The sequence below is a fragment of the Marmota flaviventris genome, chromosome 12 (genome assembly GCF_047511675.1).
Source record: "Marmota flaviventris isolate mMarFla1 chromosome 12, mMarFla1.hap1, whole genome shotgun sequence".
Taxonomy (NCBI): Eukaryota; Metazoa; Chordata; class Mammalia; order Rodentia; family Sciuridae; genus Marmota; species Marmota flaviventris.
Genome location: NC_092509.1, coordinates 78,818,975 through 78,839,458, shown reverse-complemented (window position 1 = coordinate 78,839,458; position 20,484 = coordinate 78,818,975). Strand labels below are relative to the sequence as shown.

The window sequence follows — 20,484 nt, the reverse complement described above, 5'->3', positions numbered from 1 at the left end:
TTTTTTCAATTTTGAGACAAGGTCTCAGTAAGTTGCTTTAGGGCTTCACTAATTTGCTGAGGCTATCCTCAAACTTGTAGTTCTCCTGCCTCAGCCTCCTGAGTCACTGGGATTATAAGCATGTGCCATTGCCCCAGCTCAAACCATTTTTAGCTGAACAATCTAGAAGTGGAATACCTAGAAGAAAGAAGACCCCAGAGCAAGCAGCTTACAGTCTGGTTCACCGTAGGCATCTTACCAGATCTAAGCTAAGGCAATTTGAAACTTCCTGTAGACACAGGTACACACATTTTCAAGCTATGATAAAAACTGAGGGCTCAAAACATTACAAAGAACCTGATAAAACTTTAGACCATGAAAAGCAGTTATGAGACCCAACAAATAAGAGAATTTGTACCTGAGGAAAAAAAGAGTAATAGGAGAATTCAAAATGAGTTAAAATTCTCCCTATATAGAAATGTTAGGTTTCATAAAACCAGAATAACAGGTAACAAAACAAGAAGAGAAAGGTTTAAAAAAAATCATTTAGACATCTTGAAAGTGAAATACTATATTGAAATGAAAAAATACATAATAGTAAAATAAAAGAGCAGTTAAGTTGTACAGCATACTTTTTATAGATTAAGAGAAAACTAGTAAATTAGAAAATAGAACTGAGAAAAGCTTTCAGAATGCATTTTAGAAGGAGAAATAATGAAAGAGAGAACTCCAAAGTAGTGGCCAAGGCAGACTGCAGGGGTCTAATATACAATTGAATACACAGCTTAACATAACCATCATCATCTCAATGGCTCGCTGGCATCACCTCTCAACCACTCGTTCTGGCAAAAATGCCATGTGTCATTCCCACTCGGCTGTGGCTGTCAGCAACTGGAATTACAAGCATGCAACACTGTGTCCAGCTTATATTCTGTTTTTAAAATGACACTGAAAGGTAAAACATAAAAGTATGAGAAAAAGATATTGCAAATACTCAAAGAGAAAATTGGCAATATTAACATCAAAAGATAATTTTATACAGAAAGCATCAAATGATGGAAAGATAAGTCTTGTTTATAAAAAAAAAAAAAGGAATAATCCCCCCCCAAAAAAGGAAACAATCCTCCAAAAAGATATAAAATAGTGAACTTGAGAAATTAATAATATTGTCTCAAAAACTGACAGAATTACAAACAATGCATCTGTAGTCAATGTTGCCAATTTTAATTTGCCTCTCTCAGAAATCAGCATGTCTGACAGAAATACTTAAGGATTTAAAGGATTTGAACAACATAATTAACCAGATTAATCCAATAGATAAGAAGCATACATGGAACATTATATCATAAGGACCACATGAAATTAAAAGTCAACATTTACTAATTTATTCAATAAATATTTATTGATCGACTGCCTGATATTTGCCAGATAATGTTCTAGATACTTGGAATCCATTAGTCAACAAAATTTACAAAGATCCTGTTAAAGCATATGTTCTAGCAGGGAATAGTGGGAGGAAAGAGACAGTAAACAATAAGTAAACTAAAAAATATAAGATGTTAGACACTGATGCAGTTTAAAAAGAGTTGGTTAAGGTGGATTCAATGGAGATGTTTTGGTATCAAATTAGGGGGTCAGAGTAAATTTTTTCAGTATTTTGAGATTTGAACAAAGATTTGAAGCTGTTCAAACTACTCACCAAGACATCTGGAGGAAGATTATTCCAGGAAAACAGAACAACTGGAGCAAAGGCTATATGGTGGGAAAGTAAGAAATGGCACATGTAAGAAATTATGGGAGAAATTAGTAGGAAAGAGAATCAGATTATGTGAGTATAGTGTGTTATAGGCCTTGGTTATATACTCTGAGTAAAACAAGGGTCCATTGCAAGAATTTGAGTAGAAAAGTGACATGATCTGACTTAAGTTTCAAATCACTCTAGCTGCTGTGTTGAGATTAGATTTGAGATAAGAGCAGAAACCAGGACAGTTAGCATAATCCAGGCAAAAGATGATGGGTGCTTGGATCATATGGTAGCAGTAGAGATGTAGAGAGTTGGTAAAATTCTGGATACATTTGAAAGGAGATCCAATATTTCCTGAAGGGTCTTGTGTGGGATATGAAATTCTATGGCTTTGGCCTAAGCAACTGACTGAACTGAAATGGAGAAGCTTGCAGAGGAAGCAGGTTGGGCAAGAAAACTGAGAATATAGCCTAGGGTAGTTGAGTTTGAGATCTCTGGATATCCAACTGGAGAACCTGGTAGTTGGGTGTACAAATCTGTGGAGCATTTAAATCTAGGAAACCATGAGACAAGAGACACAACATGGAAAAGAGGACCCAGGAAGTATGCAGTGTCCAGTGAGAGTGAGAAAATTGATCATTTAGGAGGTAGTTATCAACTGTGTTATATGTTACTGAAAGGTCAAGTAAGATGAAGACTAAGAATTGATCATTGATTCTGGTAACATAGTAACCTTAAGGAAGAGTGGTTTGAGGGAAACAGTGGTGGGAGACACATTGAGAGAAGAGGAATTGGAAACATTGGGGAAAGGTCAGTTTTTTAAAAAATCTTTTTCAATAAAGGGGGACAAAGAAATGCAGTGGCATCATGCAAGGGAAATATAGTCAAGAGAAGGATTTTCTTTTAAGATGGGAGTAATAAGCCAGCTGCAGTGGTACAGACCTACAGTCCAAGTAACTCGGGAGGCTGAGGAAGGAGGATCACGAGTGTGAGGCCAACCTCAGCAATTTAGCGAGACCCCTCAAAATAAAAAGGGCTGAGAATATAGCTCAGTGGTAAAGCACCACCACCACCACCACCACCCCCCCAAGAAAAAAAATGATGAGAGATATAGGTGCATGTTTGCTAATGGGAATGATCCAGGAGAGAAATAGGAAATAGATATGACAGTGTAGGAGGAAGAGTGAACTGTTGTCATAAGGTCCATGAGTAAAATCTTGTGAGGGACACAAGTTGAAGGACTGGCTCTAAATAGAGGTATGTTAAATTCACCAGTGATAACAGGTGAGAGAATGGGAGGTGGTGATGAGAGTCTGTGGAAGTCCTCTTCTGGTTGCTTCAGTTTTCTAATGAGTTAGAAAACAAGACAAAGAGCCAAGGAATGAGCATGAGGAAGGAAGTGTTAGATGTTTGGTTGACAGGAAAAGGGATCCTTAAGAATACACTGAAGGTTAAAATAAAGAATTTAAATTGAGACCACTGAGCATGATTGTATGTTTTTATCTAGCCACATTAAGTTACGCAGGAGCTGGTGTGGAACAGGCAGGAAATTGGATTTGAACAAGGTCATTTCGCAGAATATTCTAAAGGGAGAAAGGGGAAAGAGAGTGCTGATAATAATGGACCATGGAATTTAAGCTAGGGAAGCAAGGGAATTAAGGGCATCAAGGGCATGAGACAGTACAGTTTCACAAGAAGAAGATGAGATAAGCCTTCAACTCAACACAGCAAGTTAGCATGCGTGAGGCCTGGGATGGATCCTCAGCACCTGGGACAGAGGAGGGAGAATAGCAGCAGCCATGGTTAGCAAGAAAATAGAGTGAGCCCAAATAAAATAGAAGGAATGAAATAAAATTAATATCAAAACAGAAACTACTGAACAGAAAAATAAAATATCCATGGAATGGTTGGTAACCCCAGAAGTTGATTATATAAAAAGGTTGAATACGATAAACCTTTGGTAGTCTGATTTAAAAAAGAGTAGATGTAAACAAACAGTATTAGGAAGGAAAAGGGGGACAAATTATAAATAAAATAGAAATATAAGACATTATGTTGAATAACTGTATGCTATAATAAGCCTGAAAGTTTAAGTGGACATTGTTTGGGGAAAATAGAAGACATCAAGATGATTCAAGTAATAGGAAAATGGAAAAGTCTGATAACCATTAAAGAAAATTAATCATATTTTAACCACCACCACTATAACAATGACCTCCTGCCAGAGACCTCAATTCTACACCAATTTAGGGAACAAATTTTACCTTCGGGTTTCATCTTCAAGCCTTCAAGAAATATATTTGTTTTATAGGAACTGTTTCAAAGAATAAAAAGAAAGAAACCAGCATTCACACTAGCTTGTCTTGCTTCCAATAAGACTGAATACTTTCCACAAACAGCACTGAAAAAAAAAGACATTTGACCTTGTACCTAGGCTGTACAAGTTTCATGGGTTAGAACATCAGATTTTCTTTTTTAACTGGAGATTGAACCCAGGGCTTCGAGTATGCTAATATAAGCACTCTGCCCCTAAGGCACATCCCCCAACTTTTAAATTTTATTTAGAGACAGGATCTAGCTAAATTGCCCAGGTTGGCTTCCAATTTGCAATTCTCTGCCTCAGCCTCCTGAGCTCTGGGATTACAGGCGTGTGCTCCAAGCCCTGGCTCTGAAAAGTAAAATTTGATGGTCACCATTCTGGGTGGTGAACAGTAGTATATCTGCTTTGCTGTTTGAATTTTGATTCCAGTTGTAATTATGGGTTTTGGATATTCAGTCAGTCTGTATTATGACCAGTAGTGGGTTTTGTTTTATTTTGTTTTGTTTTGTTGCAGCACTGGGGATAGAATCCAGGGCCTTGTACATGGCTAGGCAAGCCCTCTACCACTGTGCTACATCCTCAGCCCAGTAGAAGATAGCTAAGTCACCAATAGTCTAAGACATGGAAAAGTAATTTATTTTTTTTTTTGTTTGAGTGTGGTGCTGAGCATATGGAGATCAACTATGTGACCTTAACTTGAATCACAATTGTTACCATCCCAAATCAGCCAACCCAGGTAGTAACATGACACCCAGCACTGTGTAGAGACCACTTAGAGCAGTACTGAAGACTCTGGGCTATTAACATCTCCATGCTCTCTGTGCTCAGAGAACAACGTGCTCTCTTCATGTATGTGTACAGTCATCTAGGTCACTGTGAAGCTTAGTTCTTCCCTGTACTGCATGCGAAGCAACAGTCTAGGAATCTAATTAATTTGATTCCCACATTGCTCCTGTTTACCACAAACATCGCCATGCCTCATGAACCTCACAAGTAGTATTTCCTAGAGAAGTGCATCTGTAGCCCTCCTACTCTGTAACAGTGTTTGCCTCCGCATAATTGTATTTATGCGAAATTAAACTGTCATTGCAATGTGGGGATGACAGAGTTGACAGGACCATTAACTTGTGTACCCTCAGAATTGTTACCTATTTCCCCCATGGATAACTAAAGGAACTTTTTTTCTGAATTATGATGTGGGTTTGAAATGCATTGTTTAAAAAATGTAAAGAGACTGTTCTTTACTTACCAATGGGTCTAAGTAATCTGGACAAAAATAATACTCTCCCTATGAAATATTTTTCTTTGAACTTTTTCTCTCTTATGTTGGTTAAAGGTTTATTTGTTTTGATTTTTTGGGCATCTCTTATATCTTAGGCTCAGGGAAAAGCTTTTGTATCATTTTCAGAGGTGTAGTCATATTTTTAGCAAGAATCAAAGCTTAACCCCCGCTCGCCCCCGCCACCCACTGCCCACAGAACCCCAGATGAAGGAGAAAACTGATCTCTAAGCAAAATGTGAAAGGCAGAAAAAATAAAAGTTGCTTGTTTAGAGAATTCAGTCAACTTAGAAGAAAATCGTTTGAAAATGTGAGATAAAAGAATTGAAAATTAAAACCTAGTAGTGCAATAGCATCTTTTATTTTTAAGTGTTTTAAAGTATTTATAACTGAAAACATAGATATAAAATATGGCACATACACAACAAACAAAACATGGACAAACAATTACACTATATATGTCAACAGTGTCTGCAAAACAGAAAAGGGTAGACGTCAACTCATTGTAGACCAGCAACATTCTAATAAACTCTGTTTCAGGATCTATGCTATCATAAGAACATTAGGCCTGGAGTGGTGACACACGCCTTTAATCCCATCTTGTGGGAGACAGAGGCAGGAGAATCACAAGTTCAAGGCCAACCTGGGCAAGTTAGCAAGACCTTGTCTCAAAAAAGGGCCAGGGATGTAGCTCAGTGATGAAGCGCCACTGGGTCAATCCCTAGTACCATAGATAGATAGCAGGCTGAGGCAGGAGGATCACAAGTTGGAAGGCAGTGTTGACAACTTAGCAAGACCCTATCTCAAAAAATAAAAAAGCCTGGGGGTGTCGCTAAGGAGCAGAGCATTCCTGGATTCCATCCCCAGTACCATAAAAAAATAAAAATAAAATAACTTCATTGAGATATAATTTATATAAAATAAACTGAATGTATTTAAAATGTATCATCTGATGAATTGGGGGATATGCATGCATGAAGCTATCTTTCCAACTCTACCTTTGTGTGTTTGTGGTGCTGTGTTCGAACCCAGAGCCTCATAGATGCTACACAACTGCTTTAGCCTGGAGCTATATTCTCAGCCCAACTCTACTTAACTCTTTTGTAATCAAGTTTTAACAAAAGTGGCAAACAATTAAATTTTTAGTTGTAGATGAACACACTGCCTTTATTTTATTTATTTATTTTTATGCGATGCTGAGGATCGAACCCAGTGCCTCATACATGTGAGGCAAGCACTCTACCACTGAGCTGTACAACCACAGCCCAAACAAGTCATATACTTTTAAATTACATATACATTACAATATTTAGACAACTATGTACCTTATTAAATAAACAAACCTTTTGCCACTTTTCAACTAAACAAAAAGACCTGATTTGCCCTGTTAATGCTTCTGATCAATCCATCATGTGTTTTTTTCTCATCAAGGTGTTGTGAGCATTTTGGCAGGGTAATTCTTCACACTGTGGGTCTGTCTCTGGCATAGCAGGACATTCAGCATCCCTGTCCCTGACCTACTAAATTACAGTAGCACTTTCCATCATTGTGACAATTAGTATCCCCACATATTTCCAGATGCCCTGTGGTAAGTATTGCCCCTGTCCCTGCCCTTGAAAAACCTCAGATTCTGAATTGCCCCTTCTAACTTTACTACTGTTTCCATCCTGTGGGGCCTACAAAGACATGTGTGAAGGTTTTGGGAAAAGCTGCATGAGTTGTTCACATAAAAAAGAGGTAGCTTTTCACTGTTTGTCTTTTTAAGCTGTTGCTAAATTTAAGTTTAACTGCAAAACAGTAAACTCATGAACCAATTCTAGGATGGATTTATAGAATGATTTTCTTAAAGGGCCTTTATAATCCCTTGTCCTTAAGTGAAATTCTGTTCTTTAAACTTTCATAACACTAAGGCATGATTATTTAACTATATGAAAGCAAAATTGGGAACATTTTTGTAATTTTCAAAATAACAAAATAACTAACAAAAATTATTGTGTGCCCCGTTCTGGTCAACTTGTTGGTCCTGTTTCGCCTTGACTTTGTTGCTGCCTTAGGCCTCAGATGACACTGTCCCCACCCTACCCCCCAAATCACAATAGCCCACCAGAGTGTACACAGGCCTTTCAGGGATATGTATGTTGGTTTGATTTTTAGCTTTTATTGCTTTTTCATGAAGAACACATGTCAAAAACCCTTTATTAGACTGAAAAAAATTGTGTGGCTTCTCCCTTTTCTGCATTTCCTTATGTGTGGAATGAAGACCAAATCTTCACTCTGGAATGATTCATTTCAAAAGAGAAGTGAGGATAAGATATTCATTTCATGATAGAATCCCTCATGTGCCTCTCAGTAAGGAGCGGTCTATGCTAGTCATCAATGAATGAGAGTTACCATCACTGATCTGGCCCATCACCAAAGAAAGGGGAGGATTTTCACAGCAAATAAACTAAAACAAAGAATTAACATGGGAAAATGAAGAAGGGGGCAAGTGACCAGGAATCTGTTTCCTCCAGAATTTATTCACCCCCAAATAATGATTATAGCCCTTCTGGGTACCCCAAAGCAGAGCAACAGATCAATACACAGGCTAGTGAGTGAAGTTCTTATTGGTTTTATCTTCCGACTTGGCTGTGTGTCATCTATGGTCTCCTTAAAAACAGCTTATTTGTTTACTATGAGATCAGAAATTATTTATATAAAAACATATAGAAAAGTAGGGCTTGATTATTAATTTTAGCAGTGTAGAGACTTTATAGTTATATAAACCTTGAGATTTCCTGTAGTCTTTTTGAAAATAGCAATCATGTCTTAAAGAACTTTATATATCTCTAGACCTGTAGAGTAGAAGAGGGGGTCTGGGGGGAAAGGGGAGGTACTAGAGAGTGAAATTGATCAAATTGTGTTATGTACATATACATAAATAATTTTTTGTGGTACTAGGTATTGAACTCATGAGTGCTCTATCACTGAGCTATATCCCCAGCCCTTTTTATTTTAATTTTGAGATAAGGTATTGCTTAGTCACTGAGGCTGGTCTTGACCTTGGGATCCTCCTGCCTCAGCACCTTGCGTTCAGTGAACACTTAATAGTTGTTAGGTGGATTAATGCCAGAAAAGTATCTGCTGATAATGAAAAATAAAAATTTATTCTTTGGCTCATATACTCATAAATAGGCCTGAAAATCACCATTCTGTTCTCTTAGCTCCAAAAGGAGAAAAAGACAACTTAAACTGTTTCTAACTGATAATACTTGACTTAACCTTCTTTCCTCAGTGTGAACTACAATACTATATATGTTGTGGCTATTAAAAGTTTATAAACTAAGCTACTAAAAATTAGCATGCAGGAAAAGGCAGATAAATTTTTGAAAGACTAAGTAATGTCTATCAAACTATCGATGATCCTCTTTGGGTCTTAAAGTCCTGAGGTTTGCAAACAATGTTCACTTTCCCAAGGAACTTTCCCATACCTTTGCTATATCTGATTGAATAGGTGATAGCAAGGAATTCTTTTGTCACTGTGCTAAAAGTAGATTATTAAATATTATAGTTCTAGATTATTGTTTAAAGTTTGAGGATACTTCAGAAAAGCCCAGAGCCAAAGTTATTTGGCTAAAGTCATTCAACATTTATTTATTGCCTTAAACATCTCATAGTTGAGGTTCATTTCTGACATTTATAAGGGTCAATGGGAAGGTCTTTTGTGATCCTCTTAGCCAGGAGCACTCCAGAATTTTATTCTGCTCCCCTTTTTTTTCTTTTTTGAGATAAAGGAATTTGAAAGTTCATAGATAGGGACTGAAATTATGAGACTACTCTCAGATATACTTTTAAAATAATTCTAAGAGATTTTTTACAATTGTAGCTTGATTAAAAAAAAAAAGCTTCTCTAGGTTTTGCAAGCCCATAGATTTTTTATTATTTATTTTTTATTTTTTTGATATTGGGGATTGAACTCAGAGGCACTCAACCACTGAGCCACATCCCCAGGCCTATTTTGTATTTTATTTAGAGACAGAATCTCACTGAGTTGCTTAGCACCTCGCTTTTGCTGAGACTGGCTTTGAACTCTCAATCCTCCTGCCTCAGCCTCCGGAGCTGCTAAGAACAGGTGCACGCCACCGTGCCCAGCCAAGCCCATAGAATTTTTATAAGAATTATTTTTAGTAATTGTAGTTGATATACAGTTTTGCCAATATAGTTTACCCCCTCTTTTGCATGCATATTTATACTTGTATAAGAGTAAGAGAAAAAAAAAAAAAAAAAATATATATATATATATATATATATATATATATATAGACCTGTTGGTGGAATCCAGGGCCTCATGCATGCTAGGCAAGAGTTGTACTACTGGGTGACACACCTCAGCCCTTAGTATTTTATTTTGAGACAGTCTTACTAAGTTGCTCTGGGTGGCCTCAAACTTGTGATCCTCCCGCCTCAGCCTCCCAAGTTAGCTGGGATTACAGGCATTTGCCATGGCACCCAACCATCAGAAATCTTGAAAATCAGTTTGGCTGTGACCCAAAATGCAAATGCCATTCTTTCTACCCTCTCTATTGCTTCTGTACCTTCTTTCCTTACATGCTCTTCAATTCTCACCCCTCTCAAAACCTCTTATTACACTAACTTTTTTAAAATATATATATAATTTTGTTCTGTTCTTGATAAATATTATAATCCCTTTTGCAGGCTAATAGTCTCCACTGAATGGCAAATTCAGCAAGCAGAATGAGATGAGGGTTCCCCCCACCCTTGGAGCTTAATAATTATATCATGTTTGATGTCCAAAATGCAATGGGCTTGAAAATTCAAAAAACAGAGACAACTACTACCATGCCCCCTGTCTTCATATGGTAGTGAACAGTGCTGATCTTGAATTGTCAGGTTTTTAGAGGAAAAGGAGAACCTTGTTCTTCATTTAGGAAAAAGCAAGTGGGAATTCCAACTACTCTGTCCTTGAGATGATAGTAAGTACGGGTTCCTCTAGTTGAAGCCTTTCAGTGATGTTCAAGGAATCTCCATTTCATGTCATAGACCACTGAAGCGTTTGCTGAGTGCGTTTGACTAGTATGGATGTTTGCGTGGTGAAATTAACTGTCTGGGGCTGGGGATGTGGCTCAAGTGGTAGCGCGCTCGCCTGGCGTGCATGCAGCCGGTTCGATCCTCAGCACCACATACAAACAAAGATGTTGTGTCCGCCAAAAACTGAAAAATAAATATTAAAAAATTCTCTCTCTCTCAAAAAAAAAAAAGAAAAGAAAAGAAACTAACTGTCTGGAAGTGGAGATGATTCTCAGTATTATGTCAACTATAATAATAAATCATTCTCTGCTGGCTTTTAGCAGTGGTTGTCTACTGCATCCCAAATTTGAATTTTTAAATAGTGACTATTTTAGTGTTTTCAGGTTTTACTGATCAAGCAGTATAATACGGGTTAAATTTAGTTCAAAGCACATGTCCTTTGTCAGTTAGTTGCACAGATGGGAGACTATCCTTCTACCCCCCAGTAAAAACTCTTCTTGCTCTTCTCACCATCAAGGGACTTGTACTGAGCATCTTCACACCATTGATTTTCAAACTTTTGACCATGACCCATGGTAGTAAGCACTATACTTTATAAGCTGGTGCAGTGGCACATGCCTGTAATCCCAGTGGCTTGGGGTGCTAAGGCAAGAGGATCATGAGTTCAAAGCCAGCCTCAGCAACTTTTAAGAAAACCTGTCTAAATAAAATAGAAAAAAGGCCTGGGGATGTGGCTCAATGGTTATGTGTCCCTGGGTTCAATCCCTGGTACCAAAAAGAAAGAAAGAAATACACTTTATACTGTGACCCAATATATATTTAAATGTATTATATATAACCAAAACAACAGTTTCATGAAAACATACTCTACTATGTATGATGTATCCTAATATTTAGTATTCTGTTTGACTTTTTATTGATTGGTTGTGAGCCACGAAGTTGATTCATGACCTACTAATGAATCTCAACTTATAGTTATTATGCCTCCAGCACAAGTGATTGTCTGCCATTTGCAAATCCAGGTCTGTGGTGAACATATATAATCTCCTCTGTAATGTGGGCTGTTTTTCCCAAAGTTCTCTGGAGTTAAGCCATCTTTTTGTCCTCCTCTCCCATCTTCCCAGTAAGTTGAAAGAACAGGGCTTTTTTCTTTTTACTCTTGAACAAGTTCTAACTAAAGAAATATTTCAAGGATAAGACAAAGAACTCATGTATACCCTTTCCCCAGAAACCAAATTCCAGTTTCACCAATTGTCTCAATATTAGCCTTTGTAGTAGAAAGATGCAATCCAAGATCATGAATTAAACCCAATTTTTGTGTCTTTTTAGTCCTTTAATCCTTCCTTGCTTTTTGTGACCTTGATAATTTTTTTAAGATAACAGTGCAGTCATGTATGTCTCTCAGTTTGGATTTGTCCAGTGTTTCCTTATAATATGACTCAGCTTATATACTTTAGGCCACAGCGTCGCAGTGATAATGCTATGCTCTTCTCATTTCATGCTGCCAATTCGTCCTGCTGATGGTGTTGATTTTGATCACTAGATTAAGATGGCATCTTCCAGAGTTCTTTATAGCAAAGTTCCTTTTCTTTCTTTCTGACTAATAAATATTTTATGAGGCAACATTTGAAATTATGTAAATTACTACCTCATCTATTCATAACCACTAGTTTTTGTTATCCATTAATATTCCTTTCCTGGATTGATTTTATAATGAAGATTGCTAAGTGATGATTATTCTAACTTCCTTACCCTTTCTACATTTATTAATAGACATTTTACTGTAAGGAAGAACTTTAGTTCCTCCCAATTATTTTTTCTTTTTTACTTATATCAGTGCAGACTCATAGATTCCTGTTTTATTCGGTGGGTTGTAACCCATTGCTATCATTATTTATTTTGATACTTGTGCTCCCAGGTTTTGCTTTTTTTTTTTAGTGAGATCCTGTCTCAAAATTTATTTATTTATTTTATTTATTTATTTATTTTATTATTAGTTGTTCAAAACATTACATAGTTCTTGACATATCATACTTCATACATTTGATTCATGTGGGTTATGAACTCCCATTTTTACCCCATATACAGATTGCAGAATCACATCGGTTACACATCCACTTTTTTACATACTGCCATACTAGTGTCCAGGTTTTACTTTTTAAGCAGACATCTGTGTCCTTTTATCATGGCCCTATCATTATTTTTAATACAAAAAAAAAAACAAGTCTCATTTTCTTTGCCTGCACCAGCTCTAGAATTAGCCATTTCTCCAGGGAGTCCTGTTCCTTTTAGTGGAGAGTGGTATTTAGAAACAAATGATCTGGATACCGAGTGTGCTAAATGCTGTTGGGATGTTGCTCTTCCCAGGCCCTCCCAGACAGAGCTAGGAAATACAATATAATTTGAACCTATTAATACATGTGCATTCACTTACACATATAAGCACTCACATACACACAAGCACACATACATTTACATTCAATTTAGTTATTTCTTTATCAATAAAAATCCTGGGTCCATACCAGTAGGTTCACTTCCTTCATACCACCACTAGGTTCATTCAAAACTTTTTCTTTTTTCATATTTAAAACTTTCTGTGTTGCTGAGGGCAGGAGGCAGTAGTGGGGATTGAACTTCGAGCACTCTAACCACTAACCTACATCCCCAGCCCTCTTTTTAAATTTTATTTTGAAACATGTCTTGCTAAGTTGCACAGGTTAGCCTTGAACTTAGAATCCTCCTGCCTCAGCCTCCTAAGTAGCTGGGATTACAGGTGTATGCCACTATGCTCAGTTTATCTGTTTTTGTTTTTGTTTTAACAATGAAAAACCTAGTTCTCGTTATACTCAATATGTTTGCTTATTTTCTCCATCTCCCCATGTAAAGCATCCCCAACTAACCAGTCTATGGACTCACCACTGTACCCTCCCCTTACGCCAGGGCTCCCTTTCAAGAAATAAAAAAGGTTAGAAAGAGGGAGGGAATAATGCAGGTAGAGAGATAAGCCTTTGGAACGAGATTCTACCAATTCTTTCTCAGTAGCCTTTGATGTAAGCATAAGAAAAACAAATATATAGATTGTAAGAACTTATTATATATGCTTTTTGCTTCAGATCAGATTTTCATATAGATTCATTTTGCTTTGTTTGTTTTCATAGAGCTCAAGTGCTGGAATTGAACCCAGAGCCTCAAACATGCTAGGCAAGCACTCTACTCTGAGCTACATTTCAGCCCTAGATTTTTATATATGTTTTCTAAATTCATGTGCCTATTGACCATGCATTTTCTGTGATAACTACCATGTATTGAGCATGACTAAACTAAGCACTGTGCTGTATACTAGGCCTAAATATATTAACTCTGCAAATAGCACTATCACCACTTGCAGATGATAAATAAGATTCAGTGAGACTGAAGAACTTGATCATGTCAGATGGGAAAGCAGGATATCTGACTGTGCAGCCTGCACTCTGGCCACATCTACAGCAGGATGGTAGTATGTCAGTAACTTTCAGAATCATCATGGGAGAGGCCTTTTACCAAACATCATCACTCTGTACCATGTCACTTTGTTTTCTTGATTTAAGAAATAAAAAGAGGAAAAACTAGAAATTACTTAACTGATTCATTAATTTCTTCATCTAAGTTTTGGGAAAGTTGAGTCATTGAGGGTCAGTGATCAGAATTCACAAAAGGGCATTTAAAGGCTCATTCTCACTTGTGATGTGTGTCATTTTAAAACACACACACACACACACACATGAATTCCCTTATTTGATAGTCCTATATTTGTTGGAGTCTATTGAACTGATGCCTGGGACTCTTAGTTCAGTTATAACAACCCCCTAAAGTTCATGGACTTTTTTCCTCCTTTTATCTCACTTAGGAGAAACAAAACAAATAAGCCCAATATTTTGTCCTATCAATCTGGAATAAATTATTTTCTAAGCAAGTGGCTTTTATAAAGCTTACCCGATGGAAGTCTATTTCTGAGGTTCTCCTTTATCAAGCTCTTTGTTTGCTAAGACTTAACTTGAAAAAGAATAGGTTGAATCATCAGTGAGAGCACTCCCACCTGGGGAAATAAAAGTTATTCTTATTCTCGATATTCCTTCATGCTAATTGTCTTTGAACAGAAAACTTATGTGATTAGGGAATTTTCTGAATAAATAACATGTTTGCCTTACACCAGAATGTTATAATTTGATAAGCCAGTGTGGAGAAAAATGTATTGTTTTTAATCTATGGATTCCAAATTTGGGAATGATATTGGAAATGTGTACTACTCAAAAAAAAAAATAGATTATAACTGAAAGGAACAAGACTATGACCAAGAATATTTTCTTTCAGTTCTTATTTTCACTGAGATGTGAAGGACACTTTCATTTTCAAAGGGGAGTTTATGTCTTTTGAGTCAAAAAGGAACAATAAATACTTGATGTCTGGGCTGGAAAAAAATTAAATACAAAGAACAAGAAGTAAATGAAGAAAGAATTTAGATTCAAATTTTTGGGAAATTTATCTCTGTTCCTAAATTTCCAGTGTATTTCTGTGAATGTCTCAAATACTCAAAATCTTTTTTGGGGTTGGGGGTGGGGGGGTTAGAGAGTTTACTAGAGAGTGAACCCAGGAATGCTTTACCATTAAGCTACATCCCCAGCCCCTTTTATATTTTAAGAAAGGGTCTCACTAAGTTGCTGAGGATGGTGTTGAACTTTCAATCCTCTTGCCTCAGCCTCCCAAGTCACTGGAATTATAGCCATTCATCACCATGCCAAGTTTCAGAATCTTCTTGAATGTTTTGAATTGATAGATCTTTTTAGATCTGCTTTTACATTACCTTAGTCAACCAAAACTTAGTCCTCAGACAGTTGTTCTGCTCCTTTCTTAATGACGGTATGGCTTTTGCCAAGTCAGTGAACCTTTCTAAAACTCTAGTTTCCTCATCTATAAGATAACAGTATAATGATGTTCTTTTCAACATGGTTGAGAGGATCAGATTATCTAATGTATGTGAAAACAGATTGTAAGATATAAAAGAGTTTGTCTATTGTTAGAACTTCCTAGAAGTAGATATAAAAGTAAAAGTGAGAGATGAACAAAGGTGCCATCTAGAAATGAAGGATTTACAGTCCCTCTCCATTTGTTAATAGGTGTGAAATCAGTGTACAAACTTTACAGAAATAGGTGAGAAAACAATTGTCTGTTCAGAATTGTTTTTGCTGTCTCCTTAAGGAATAACATAACCTGTTAACTTTCATTCAACATATTGACAAGGTATCACTAATCCTTCCCTAAGCAAGCATGCTTGTTCCTGGTATATTACTATTTAGGTTCACACTAATATTTCTCTTCTAAGTGCAGAGGTTTAGTAGAGAAAGACCCACTCTTATCAAATAAGAATAACTATATAGGCTGTACCCATAATATAAAATGTGTGGATCTAAATTCCCAAAAATTTAGGTACTGTATGTGTAATTCAGACTTACAGATATGATCTATAAACTCTTCAGAAATTTTTTTAGATTAGAAATAATCAAGAGCCCTTCAAAAATCCTCTTCAATCTGTATTCCTCAGACTAACCTCCAAGTAGCTGATCTTCCCTCTTGCTTTAATTTCACAAAATTGGTCATTGAAATAAAGAAGATATCAAGACAGAGGAAAAATATAAATTTTGGGCTGGGGTTGTGGCCCAGTGGTAGAGCACTCACCTATCACATGCAAGGCACTAGGTTCAATCATCAGCACCACATAAAAATAAATAAATAAAGTAAAGGATATATATATATATTTTTTTTTTTTCATTCATTCATATGGAAAGGGGAGAGCAGGATGGAGTTTTTAAGAGCCCAGAGAGTTGTTACTTTGGGAATGAACCCATTGGCTTAGAAAGCATTTGGCGAAGAAATGTTGGATAGTGTAGTGATGACAACAGAGTGCAAAAGATTAAATTTGAGATGTTCCTTCAAGGCCAAATCCAAAACCCTTCAACACCCAGCAAAGAAATTCCTGTTTTTAACTCTTAACTGCCCCTGTGCTGCTGAGTCCTGTAGTCTTGCAGTTTCACAGCTCTGTTCTTTTATTTCTGATTTTTTTTTCCCTTTTCCCTCACCTTTATACTCCTTTCTAATCTTGTCCATTCCTGCTCGTGGCCTTTTAGGAAACTCCAGTAAGCTTTCAGTTTCTAGATTCAGCCAGATTCAGTTCAAGTTCTCTGAGATGGAGAACTTGCTTTGCAGTGAGCCAAAGTTTCAAATTCGGGGGCTCCTCCACAGAGCAGCAGGAATGACATCACATTAAAACTGAACATAAAAGGCCTGAAGGTACTTTGACATATGTTTCTCTCTGGGCTTTGTTACTTAAGAGATCCAGAAGCTGAAAAAACACCATTATCATATTTAGAAAACTGTTTAGAGAAATCCGTCTTGGAGACTGCTGCCTCCTCAGAGTGGTGAATATTGAAGGTCGGGGGCTACCCCTGAGTTTGCCCCCAAGAGCCTCCCTCTATGCCGAACAGCTGGCAGGGTTTCTTTTCCTTCTACAAGTGGCAACCCGAATTCTAAGTTGAAAGTGAATCTTTGCCCTTGGCTCCTCTCCAGCATTCCTCGCTGAGCGAATAGGGATTTGGAATGTCAGAAAATAGAAGAGGGGAGGGGAAAAGATGTGTGTATGACTGTGAGTGTTTATATGTAAAAGCAGCTTCGTCTGGGAGGACCTAGGAAAACTTGACTTCCTCAGACAGCTTCCTTCTTCTAAACTCTTGGTTCCTTTTATTTATTTTTAATTTTTTTATTTTTATTTTTTTGGTTTGTTTTGTTTTATTTTTCAAGTTGTTTGACCTGAATTTATCACAGCAGTTCTCAACTCTTGCCCTGGTGGAATCAAGCTAAGGGAAGACAGCATGATTTCCTGGGGGCTTGTATTTCTTCCCTCTGGATAAAGTGACCGTAGTCCTTCCTAGACTCATCTGCAGCAGGATCCAGAGTCATTTTTCCTCTGGGATTTAAGCTGATATCATCAGGAACCTAGACTTGGGTTTTATTGAAGAGCAAGCCTCATAAGAAGTGTTCTTCTGGGAGAATCAAGGACTCCATCTAGGTGTCAAGGTGTTGCTCAGCACAGTACCTTCTACCACAAGCCACCAGTGCTGAGCTCTTGTGGTTGGAGCTGAATTGAAAATATTGATGGAACACGCCTCTCAGACACTGTTTAACTGTGGACTGGTTCAGAGCTCAAGACTATAAATTACAGGGCAGCTTTTATCCTTTATTTAGTTCTTTCCAAAGTCATCTTGCATCAGTTCAAAAGGAGAAATTCTTTGAGGGTAACTTACAAGGCAGTTTCCCAGCTTTGTGTGAAGAATTCAGAGTTTGGGTGTCTGTCTACATCCTAAGGAACTATGTCCTCTTTATATACTCGAAGTAAAGAATTCACGCGGAATAGGAAATCTCAGTCTGATTCTCCCCCAGCATCTCCCTCCCCGACTGCCAAGACACTCCGAGTAAGCAGCCTTTTTTATTTACATATGTTCCTAGCTGTGACAAAGGTAGGAAATGTGTTTATATATAACTTAGGGGTTAGGTTGAGAGCAAAAGCATATGGAACTTATAGGAATCAGTAAAGGGGAAAAAATTGCAAGTAAAGACCCATTTAGCTTCTCTGAAAGAGGTTATGGTTCATAATACTTGATATAGTCTTAAGTAAAAGCCTCTTGTTAAATATGCCAGCCTACAGTTTCTGTCTTTTAGCTTTTTAATAAGCTGTAAACTGCTTGACAGTAAGATTTTAGAGTTTTTATCATTATGTCTCATGGGGCTTTTCTTAGTTTCTGTGGCTATGTGTAGTTGCTGCTTTTCTTGTGGTTTATGGATCAATACTATCATTCAAAAGAAAAGCTCCCATATGGTTGTGAAACTATACACAAAAACTTCAGTTATGTGCAAGTTCTGCTCGTGTGCACACATGTATGTGAAATAGAGTATACCTTTGCCTGTTTTGCATGATAAGCAAAGTGATTTGAGTGAAAGAAAAACCAAACAAACAAGAACTTATGGGCAGTTGTAACCTTACTTCTCAGTCATTCAGGCACCATCAGGAAATTTTGTGATTAAAACCCAAAGAAATAACTCGTGGCTATTAGCTGTATGGAGGTGCTTGTGATGCTTGTGATAACAAAGCCATTTGAGGCTTTTCTCCGTTTACTCCAGTGAATGACTCTGCTGAAGTGATTAACATATGGATGTTTGCATCTAATTTAATGTCCTCCTCTGTAGGAAGCTAACTAAAGGAAAAAATGCTACCAACAGCAAATGATGAGGAATGCTGATGGGCATATTAGGTAGTAGGTAAGGTAGCAGTTCCTTCTTAGGGAACTAGACTGTGTTCTATCTTACATACAAGGTAAGAAGAGGGACAGTCATAGATTCCTTATTTGGGGAGCTGTAGGGAGAAAATCTAAAAGAAATCTGAACAGACTACTTGTTTATTTTGGGTTGCTTTACATTCATTGTCAACGTCTTTCTCATGGTGTAAATTATCATGTAGTGGAATTTGGCATATAGGTATTAGTCTTGGACTTCAGCCAGGGGTGTTTAGTTACCAGAATACCAAAAGAATGCTGTTAAGAAGCTGTTTCATTCATAGGTGCTCTTTGTGAGAGAACCAAGAGAGGCTCCGGTGTACATAGCACTGTTATTGAGTTCCAGGATGTTTCTTGAATACATGGGCTAGTACCTTCCTTTTCTACAGAACTGCAGAACGCTTTCCCCCCAGCAGCGTTGGGGTTTTCTGGTGACTGCTGATTGAGGTCACAGAGCTGAGCTCCATTACTTGAGTTGGTGTTCCCTTTGCTGCCTCCCTTTTATATTCCATCCATTACAGACTGTGGATGAAAAAAGCCTCTTGTTAATGTTTGTCCACTGTCGCCACCACTCCCAGAGCAATGATACCTGATGATCATTCAATTTATTGAGTGACCATCCTCCTCTTCTTCCTTTCTGTTTCCCCTTTCTTATTTAAAGTTAGTACTCCACTGAAGAAGTACTTTCTTCTGGTCTCACTCCTAACAGCTGCCGTCCAGCCTTCCCACCCTCATTCCACACACCCTCATCCCCGCCTTTTAGACAGAGGTTACAGTGAGAGAAAATTTGAAAATTGAGATTACAGGAAACCAAAACATGGACAGCTTTAATAAGAGACTGCTTCCCAATTTTAGTGGTCTGTGGCTATGGATTCCCACAATAGCATCAGTTTATTGTAACCAACTTTAATGTCCATATGACTAGAGACTATATTGTAGAGAACATTGGTATTTATGTACCACTCATGTGCCCTTATCCTATTTTGTCTTTAATCTCTGAGCTAGTGGAAAAATATGCATAATTAATTTAGAGGTTGTTGACTCTCAGGACTGGTTCATTTCATAAGATTTCCCTAGCTCAGTTCCTTTCCTCACGACTGACTAATTAGGTGCTCTTTCACAACTAGTTTTGTGGTGGTCTTGGGCTCATGTGTCTTTGGATGCTTGGTTGTAACTGGCTGATCCTCCGCCTCCCTGAGGTGGTTCTCACTGTCTTCGCGTTACATGTGAGGAAATGGAAATGCACAGAAGTAGCTCGCCCAGCATCACTCAGCTAGAAGCGTCATCTTGATTTAAGCTAAGGTTTCTTGGCTCCAAAACCATATTATCGGCAACACTGGAGTACATATCAAATAGATTTGAAAGTCAAGGCTAAAGACATGCTAAGGAGTAAAGGGGACAGTCAGAAGCTTAAGTAGCTGTGGGAGTCCAAAATTTATCCATGGTAGGAACACAGGAAACTGAAATTGCAGGAGGAGGAACACCAGGTCTATAGAACAAGGGAGGCAATTGACGGGTCATAACTTAATCTCCGTGCCTGGCTCTCAAATTCCAGTCGTATTGTCTGGGATTATGAGCCCCACCGAGCCTGAGACTTATGGGCCATAGGGTCTTCAGATTTCTCTTAAAAAGGAAAATGCTCGGACCTTTCCAGTAAAGATATAGGACATTGCTGTGTGTGTTCTAAAGTGAAAGGCACACAGCTCTCGTCTCAATCTCTCTCTGTGTCTCTCTTTCTCTCTCTCTCTCTCTCTCTCTCACACACACACACACA

At 37.6% G+C, this 20,484-nt stretch overlaps 1 protein-coding gene across 5 annotated transcripts in view; it reads left to right on the top strand.

The window, feature by feature from the left end:
• Ppp1r12b (protein phosphatase 1 regulatory subunit 12B) overlaps nt 1-20,484 on the top strand; it is a 203,693-nt gene that overhangs the window by 138,680 nt on the left and 44,529 nt on the right. Inside the window, exon 1 of one of the 5 annotated variants that reach the window (XM_027945647.2) lies at nt 17,026-17,852. The exons of the other annotated variants lie outside the window; for them this stretch is intronic. Coding sequence (XP_027801448.1) covers nt 17,751-17,852 — 102 coding nt within the window. The 5' untranslated portion in view covers nt 17,026-17,750. Of the gene's footprint in view, nt 1-17,025; nt 17,853-20,484 lie in introns of those variants that run through there. 5 annotated transcript variants of the gene reach the window in all.